Raw genomic sequence first — 8,984 nt, 5'->3', positions numbered from 1 at the left:
CCAGCCCACCTGCAGCTGGAGCTCATTGAGCTGCAGTGTGATGTGAAGTTTCACAGTCAGCACCAGCAACTCCCTCTTGTAAACTTTTACCGCCGGCTGGACAAAGACAGCTTCCAAGAGATTCAAACATTTGCTAAGAAAATGCTGAGCTTGTTTAGCTCGACATACTTGTGCTAGAAGACGTTCTCGGTGATAAACATTAACAAGAACCGCGTGAGGACAAGAGTGACTCTCACCTGCGTGACATCTTGCCCATCAAAACCATTGTTTTTGAACCAGACCTGCCCTGTTTACTGCAGTCGAGATCTCAGTATCACCCTTCACATTAATGTAGGTCAATTATTTTTTTTATTCTTCTGAGGAGAATAAATACTAAAGTCGTAAGTGAATAAATTTTTTGTGATGATAAAAACCACAGTTTTGTCAAATTTCAGTCATTTAATTTGACTATACTATCCTTTGTCAAAATGCACTTTGATGTGATTTGTTAAAACAAAATCAATAAATACATGTTTCAAAAAAAATTCGGAGTCAGATTATATAAAATAGTTCATTTGCATTTAATTTATTATTATTTTAACCTTTATCTATCCTGATAAGGCAATTGACAACAGATTCTCATTTGCAATGTCAACCTAGCTGCACACAGCAGAGTAAAACAAAGCAAAATAAAAGCAAATACAAATAAACACATATACAACAAACTGTACAAAGTGATATAGTTACATATTTACATGTTAATTTACAATGGTAATGGTTCAAAGAATGTCAGGCTGAATGGTCGGCCCCCATATATTTCCACCTCACCAAATCTGGCCATCTTTGCAAAAAGTTTGGACACCCCTGCACCAGAAGGACAGTCCAGGTTGGACAGTTTGGTTTGGACATGTGTGTAGGAGAGATGAGCGTTTCATTGGGAGAAGGATGCTACGGATGGAGCTGCCAGGCAAGAGGAAAAGAGGAAGGCCAAATATAAGGTTTATGGATGTGGTGAGGGAGGACATGCAGGCGGTTGGTGTAAGGGAGGAAGATGCACAGAACAGAAGGTGTTGGAAGCAGATGATCCGCTGTGGCGACCCCTAACAGGAGCAGCCGAAAGAAGTTCAGTAAACGGAGTGAGAAAGCAAGGAATGATGATCAGAGGGAATTCAATCAAGGTGGCTAAAGTTTTACAAGTGGGCTACGAACAGGCAGTGGTGGAAAAAGTACTGGAAAGCCACACTTGAGTCAAAGTAGAGATATCTTACCAAAAACTACTCTGGTAAAAGTGAAAGTCACTCATTAGAATACTTACTAAGTAAAACATTAGTTTTAAATATGACCAAGGGTGTTCACTGCTGGAGGAGGCCATCGCTGTGGTCAAATCCATCCACCCCCCCCCCCCCCCCCGCAACCCACGGACAACACTGAACTTGAGCGTGTTTGTTTACACTTATCTTGTTGGCTGGATATAACCCTTGATTCCCTAACATGCACTTCGTGACAACTGGCTTTCACTAACATCATTGGCTACCAGTTTTCCTCCTCTTTCCTTCCTCTGTTATTTTATACCGAGTAACAAAGGTGTTCAGGGGAAATGTACTGGAGTAAAAGTATACTTTTTTGGGGCTAAATTTAGAGAAAATCAAAGTCCACAAAAACATAATTACTCAAGTAAAATTGACAACCCCCAAAAATAGTTAACACCTTAACTTACAGTAACAAAGTATTTTTACTTTGTTACTGTACACCACTGGGACCAGGCTACAAAAGAGTGGTTGAAAAGTGATCCCAAGCAATAATCTGCATAATCTGAGAGAATATAACCCAAAACTATTGAGATGCTATTAAATTCCAGGGAGTTTGGACATAATTGGTCAAGCATGCAAAGGGAACAGGAGCTGTTCTAGATGTGGGGGTGACATGACTACAGTAAAATGGAGGGAAGGAGCCAACTAAAAGTGCTGTACTGTAACTGTGCCAGGATCTCAATAACCAGTCAAGACTCTCCTCCGTGGTGGCTTGGGGTAAACGTGACTATCAGAGGTTGAATATTAGTGAAAAACCAACCAAAAATTGAGCGATTTTAAGACCGACGGGCCAGTACAGTACTTTCGGCAGTATATATATAAAATAATAATACAAATTATTATGATTTATAATAATATGAATACTACTACTACTACTACTACTACTAATAATAATAATAATAATAATAATTAATAATAAAAAAAACATTATTATTGTTATTAATAATAACAATAATAATATAAATATAGCTGCAGGAAGCAATAAAATATAATAATAATAATTATTATTATTATTATGTTGTTATTGTTACGCGGCACGTTACTGCTGTTAACCACTAAAAATGTCACACATAAACTGAACGGTGGAGGGCAGCAGTACGCTTTTGATACGTCCAGCCTGCCGAATATTCACAAGACGAAGAAGAACCGCCACTTCCTAGAAAATATTTTGTACTTCCTGGCTGTAACGAGACGTCGGCCTCCAGCGAAATACAAGAAAATATTAAGTGGCGCTGATTGAATTGTACTTTCAGGATGAATACCGCTCTGTCGAGGGCGAATTCTCTTTTCGCCTTCTCTTTGAGTGTGATGGCGGCGTTAACTTTCGGCTGCTTCGTCACGACGGCTTTTAAAGATCGAAGGATTCCCGTCGACGTCCGTGTCTCGAGAGTCATGCTGTAAGGTTCCCCATCTAATCGTAACCCACGACATTGTATACACGTCAAGGAAACGACCGACACGAACGTTCCATATGGAATGGTGAAACCTTTAGTTCGCATAGTTGGAAACGCAAACATATGTGTTGAAAAAGGATATTTTATAATACAGTTCAAATAAATGTACGTCCCCGAGGACTGGGTATCCGGGGGTTATTTACACACTTAAAAGCTGAATAGGATAATTATATAGGAGAGACCTTTTTCTTATTGTATTTAAAATAATAATAATTGCACACAACCCCTCAAGTCTAATGGATGCTATGCTATAGGATAATGTAAAGGCAAAAAAAAAAAATCATTTTTGTTCTGTCACTCTTTAATTTGGACTTCTACTTGTTAAACTGAAATGTGGCGGAGAATCTGATGCAGCCCTGAAAGGATAACACTTCCTTCCTTGGATTGCAATTGCAATTATGGCAAGCTTCCTGTAAACAGGATGTTTTGATCATACACTCTATGCCTCTTTTTGACTCTGTCGTTGTTTCTATACCGCCAATAGTCACGACTTTCTCCATTGTTTCCCTCTCTCCCCAAATCTTTGTCTTTTTACACAGGAAGAACGTTGATGACTTCACAGGTTCCAGAGAAAGGAGTGACTTGGGTTTCATCACCTTTGACCTTGCAGCCGATATCCTTTTGTCAACATTAACATGAGATCTAATTTAATCACAGTGATTATTACCATGATTTACATTTACATTTACATTTAGTCATTTAGCAGACGCTTTTATCCAAAGCGACTTACAAGGGAGAATAACATTCAAGTTACATTGCGACAGAGATTAGTGTAACAACAACATTAGTGTAACAATAAATACTGCAAGGTGGTGCTCAGTAATTGTAGGTTAGGACAGGAGGTACTCACTGAAGAGCTGGGTCTTCAGGTGCTTCTTAAAGACAGAGAGGGAGGTCCCTGCTCTGGTCATTTTTGGCAGCTCGTTCCACCAACGTGGAACTATTGATCTATATGATCTTATTGTCTTTTTTTTCAACTCTGTTATGGATGCATGGTGGTGTTTCCACGTTTTGGAAGGTTTTCAGGTTAATCTATTAAGGGGCCACATTTGTGTAAACTAGTACTTAATGCAATCACACTATCTGATCCAACAGACATTTCTATTTCTTAACCTGACTTACATTTACAGCCAATCTTTGACTGGAATGTCAAGCAACTCTTCCTTTACCTTTCTGCCGAGTACACAACCAAGAGTAATGTGAGTAGTATTCACCACAAACACGCGTCAGAACCACAGCTTTTGTCTTTAGCGGTCTTAAGGCACACGGTTATTCAGTCTAAAGCTTTGGTTGACTCTTTGTTGTTGTCATTAAAGAATAGTTTTAGATTGTAAAGCTTTAATACACTTAACAACGGCTCTCTGCAGCTTCTCCCTGGGCTTCATTCAGGAAGGAGTGCGCCGTACCTCCAACGCAAAAAATTGGTGTCCATCAATATTTCCTTACGTTACATTTGTTCTTACTTCGGGCACAAATTTAGAATGGCCTCAGACCACTTGCACGCATAAATCACAAAGAAATCCTGGAAAATGTTGATGTTGATGGATGTGTAATAAATGTAATATATTCATTTATGGTTGTTAGCATTAGTGTGGAAGTAGTCAAAAGAGTTGATTTGCAGAAGTGAAAAATAGTCAATGAAACCGTGAAAACCATAAAATGCACAGTTTGCGAGCATTTTCTTTCTTTGGTGTAGCATGTAAAGACTGCCTGGCTATATTGTGGGCTTCCTGTTTTCAAAAAGAAAAATGAGGCACCAATGAGGCCTGGCTCATTGAGGCTTGTCTGCTCCAGCTACATTGGGCCGTTCATTCTATTTCACAATGATAATCAAGCACTCAACAGGTTTCCTGCCTGTGCCATTTCCTTGCTTGCAGATTTAAGTCTAGTTGTTTGCATATTTCATTGGTAGATTTTTGAAATTGTTAAAACAATTATTATGATATAAAATATTATTTAAGATATATAATATAAGTTATTGCTAGGTTGTTCATCTAGTCATTAGAGGTGTTTAGACCATTTGAAGCTGTTCATCCTGCCCTTTTAGCACAAATGACAGTGGCTCAATTTGTCTTTAACAATTTTAGGATTATGTTGTTGAATCATTCGTCTGTTTAACAGTCTCTCAACCAGGTGGTGCTGTGGGATAAGATTGTACTTCGTGGCGAAAACACACATTTTAACTTGAAGGACATGAAGTCTAAATATTTCTTTTTCGATGACGGCAATGGATTAAGGTAAGATACAAATATGCAGCTATAAAACACAGTCAGCATTGCATATCGATGTTTGGTGTTTATTTAGTTTGAAATATTTACATCCATAGCAATTTTCTCATAGCTCTCCATCAAATTTAGTAAAAGTTAGATGTTCAACAGCTTGCTAAATAATTATATTCAACTATGTAGTAGATTTCATCCCTTATTTCAGTTGCATTTAAACTATCACCTGCGACTAATTTAGTAGAAGAAGAGAGAAGAGAAGAAACAGTCTTTATTTATCACGCAACACACCACACTACAACACATGCTTGCACACACACACACATGCACATGCTTTGATGGTGGCCGGTGAAATGGATTCTCTGCTTTTGACCCATCCTGGCTTGTCCTTCCTCCGGGGCCACAGCCAGGAGCAGTGGGCAGCATACGTGCACACGCCCGGGGACCAGGTGATAATTGTCCACCATTGGTGGGGGTCCATACTGACGTGAGGTGGAGGAAACCCCATGTGAGCACGGGGAGAACATGCAAACTCCACACAGAAAGGCTCCTATTTCAGAGATAACCGCCGGAGCACTGTGCCAACAGCGCCCCAGGCGGGAATCGAACCCAGGACCTTCTTGCTGTGAGGCAGCAGTGCAATGCACTGCGCCACCGTAGTAGAGTATTGCAGCAATGATAAAACTTGCACATAATTTACCGGATCCCTGACATGTGATTAAAATATTCCTGCAGTTACCTGAATATGTAAACGTTTAACTGGGTCAATGCTCATATCAAGCTTTTATTTTTTATTTTTTTGTAATATTTTCCTGAGCAAAAGGTCAATAATGATAAGCATTTGAGTGCGACAAGAAGCCCCCCGAAGTTTGAGATTTTGTTAATTAAGTGATAGGTTTGTGCCTGTGCTCCATGATGGTGGACTCTGTGCCTGCTGATGGCTAAATCCGTTTCCTTCCCCAGGGCTAACAAAAACATCACTTTGACTTTGTCCTGGAATGTGGTTCCCAACGCTGGAATTCTCCCCCTGGTAGCTGGAAATGGCCATGTCAGTCTTCCATTCCCTGACACATATGAGATCACCAAGAGCTACTAATCGGGCAGGAAGAGCATTCAACCACACAAATCGACTGGTTGTCATAAAAACGAAAGAAAGCGGTAAACACACAAATAGAAATTCTACATATGGACAGAAACACAATGTCTTCTCCCCTAGTTAAAAATATGTTTTATTTTCTCTGATATGGATTAAAAGTCAAATTTGTAACACCTGTGAACTTATGGCATATTTTACTGTCTGTTTACTTGCTGTTGCCGTGTAATGGCGAGAGGTGAGGGAATTTTTTTTTTTGGGGAGGACAAGGAACATTCACCAGAGAAAAGACAAGAATAAATGAACTTATCTGTGGTTAATTTTTCTAGGTAAAACTTAGAAGAATTATGTTGCGATGGAAGTCCGACCATTACAAGATTACCTTATTGCAACTGGCTAGGCAAGTAGGTGGTAGTAGTAGAAGCAACCTAGAAATGTTGTCCCAAATGTGAAACAGTTCTAAGATATATTGCTGCTAAATTTGTCCCCTTCAACCCAAAAGATGTAAAACTAAACTATTCAGTTCAGATCTTTATTGTCCCTCGAGGTGAAATTTAATTTGTAGTAGAGGCCACAAAGACAACATGCAAGAGGACATAGGACATAAAGTTCTTCGCAACTGGCCCATGATCGACCTTGCCATCCTGGAACAGACTATGATTGACTACGGATGACAACTGCTTCTGGGGCACCATTACATACATGTTAAAAAGTCCATTCCCCATTTCACCATGCCAGCATCAAGATTAAACGTGGACAGTAGTTTACTAGCTAAAATGTGTGTTTGGATTGTATTAAAAGCTGAGGAGAAATCTACAAAAAAATGCCTTGCATGAGTTTTTGTACCCTTAAGATGTTTGTACAGATAAAGTAGTAGGAGTATCATCCACCCCTCTATTAACCCGATATGCAAATTTTATCGGGTTGAGTAGGCCATGAACATCAGTCAGGATTTGTTTTACCAATCGCTCCAAAGTCTTCATCACTGGTGAGGTCAGGGCCACAGGCCTAAGGTCATTGAGCTCCTTTAGGGATTTGTTCTTTACTACGGGTACAAGAATAGACTCCTTCCACAGTTTTGGGACTTTGTGCTGGATATGTGATGAGTTAAGAAGATCAGTAAAATTATCACATAGCTGATCTGCGCAAACTTTGAGAAATTGGCCAGTGATCATGTCAGGCCCAAGGCTCTTACTAATATTACATTTATGAAACATGGATCTGACAGAATGGGCACTGATGGTACTGTAGGTTGAGAGGCAGCAGTACAGTCACTCCCATATCAAACAGATTACGATGCACATCTGTAAAATGTAAATGCAAATCATTCAGTGCATTTGCAAGCTCTGGGTTTGAATTAAAACCATCAATGGTGATTGACCTATTATTTTTATTGCCCTGGCCTGTCATGGCTTTCATGCCATCCCACACTACCTTTGGATATTACTATGACATTTCTCTTCTACTTTTATATTGGGATTTAGCCCTCTTAATTTCTTATCTGACCTATGTTTTTTAGCTTCTGCCTTATCCCAATCCCCCCCAAGGGCATTATATTTCCTGTGCCGTGCATCATTCACTGATTTATTTAACCAGGGTTTATTATTTGGAAATGTTACAGAATTTAAAGGGTAACTTTAATATGCAGTTTGCCATTCAGTGGTTTGAAATAAAGAGGCAGACAAACGTTGGTTTTTACTTGATCAAGGTTCTGCTCGATGTGCTAAGGAGCAGCTCTCTGAGACGAACAGTTTATTTTGGAAAGTCAGAAACAATATATGGTAAGTTTGGCATTCGATTCGTACGTGTTCAAGATAAGGCAAACTCTGACGGGCAAAGGAGTGCAGATGAGAGGTGTTCCCGCTCTTGCAGCGTCGCGGTGAGGCCAAAACACTGATAGCTGCGTCTGGACCTCAAGGCTGGGATCTCCGTGCGACTTAATACTGTGTGCTGAAAATAAAGATATGTGACTGAGGTTTGTTGGAGAAATTCTCCTGCGTGGTCAGTGATGATAATCTACCTGCTACAAGGAACCAAAACTGGGAATATTAAAGATATTAAGCCACTAAGGGTGCACAAGCCAGTGTATCATTAGTCCCGGTCCCAAGCACGGATGAATCGAGAGGGTTGCATCAGGTAGGGCATCCGGCATAAAAACCATGCCAAATAAAACATGCGGACAACAAATCTGATTTCCATACTGGATCGGTGGAGGCCCGGGTTAACAACAACCACCACTGGTGCCGTTAGCCAACAGGGTGCCAGTGGAAATCGTGCTGCTGTCAGCCATAGAAGAATAAGAGGGAAAAGGCGTGTCCGGAGACAGGAGAGGAAGAAGGGTAGGAGAGTAGGAGCTTTGAATGTTGGCACTAAAAATAGTAAAGAGAGAGAGCTGGCTGACATGTTGGAGAGAAGGAAGGTAGATGTGCAAGAGACCAGGTGGAAGGGGAGTAAAGCTAGGAGTAATCGGAGCCGGGTACAAACTATTCTACCATGGAGTGGATGGCAGGAGAATCGGGTAGGTATAGACTTAAAGGAAGAATATGTCTAGAGTGTTTTGGAGGTGACGAGAGTGTCAGACAGAGTGATGAGCATGAAGTTGGAAATTGATGGGGTGATGCCGAATGTGGTCAGTGCATATGTTCCCCAAGTTGGGTGTGAGATGGAAGAGAAAGAAGAATTCTTGAATGAGTTGGATCTAGTGGTGGAGAGCATCCACAAGGGAGAGAAAGTGGTTGTTGGAGCAGATCTCAATGGGCATGTTGGCGAAAGGATCAGAGACATGGGTGATGGGTAGGTATGGTGTTAAGGAGAGGAATGTGGAAGGACGGATGGTGGTGGATTTCCCCAAAATGATGGAATTGGCTGTTGTGAACACGTATTTCAAGAAGAGGGAGGAAGACAGGATGACATACAAGAGTGGAGG

At 40.5% G+C, this 8,984-nt stretch overlaps 1 protein-coding gene across 1 annotated transcript; it reads left to right on the top strand.

Moving 5' to 3' along the window:
* The first annotated feature begins 2,435 nt into the window (after positions 1–2,435).
* Positions 2,436–6,242, top strand: spcs3 (signal peptidase complex subunit 3). The gene is made up of 5 exons (XM_079999828.1): positions 2,436–2,686; positions 3,283–3,358; positions 3,868–3,942; positions 4,865–4,980; positions 5,929–6,242. The coding sequence occupies exons 1-5, from the start codon at positions 2,544–2,546 to the stop codon at positions 6,059–6,061; spliced, it is 543 nt and encodes a 180-aa protein (XP_079855954.1). The 5' UTR covers positions 2,436–2,543; the 3' UTR covers positions 6,062–6,242.
* The last annotated feature ends 2,742 nt before the right edge of the window (positions 6,243–8,984 follow it).

The sequence above is a fragment of the Zeus faber genome, assembly GCF_960531495.2.
Source record: "Zeus faber genome assembly, chromosome: 4".
In the NCBI taxonomy this organism is placed as follows: Eukaryota; Metazoa; Chordata; class Actinopteri; order Zeiformes; family Zeidae; genus Zeus; species Zeus faber.
Note: the sequence above shows the minus strand (reverse complement) of the source record. Positions and strands in the feature narration are given on the sequence as shown.

Excerpts from the sequence above, each read along its gene's own strand:
- spcs3 (XM_079999828.1), top strand. The coding sequence starts at position 2,544 with ATGAATACCGCTCTGTCGAGGGCGAATTCTCTTTTCGCCTTCTCTTTG. Across the intron at positions 2,687-3,282 it reads CGTGTCTCGAGAGTCATGCT|GAAGAACGTTGATGACTTCA; the intron begins GTAAGGTTCCCC and ends CTTTTTACACAG. Across the intron at positions 3,943-4,864 it reads AGTACACAACCAAGAGTAAT|TCTCTCAACCAGGTGGTGCT; the intron begins GTGAGTAGTATT and ends TCTGTTTAACAG.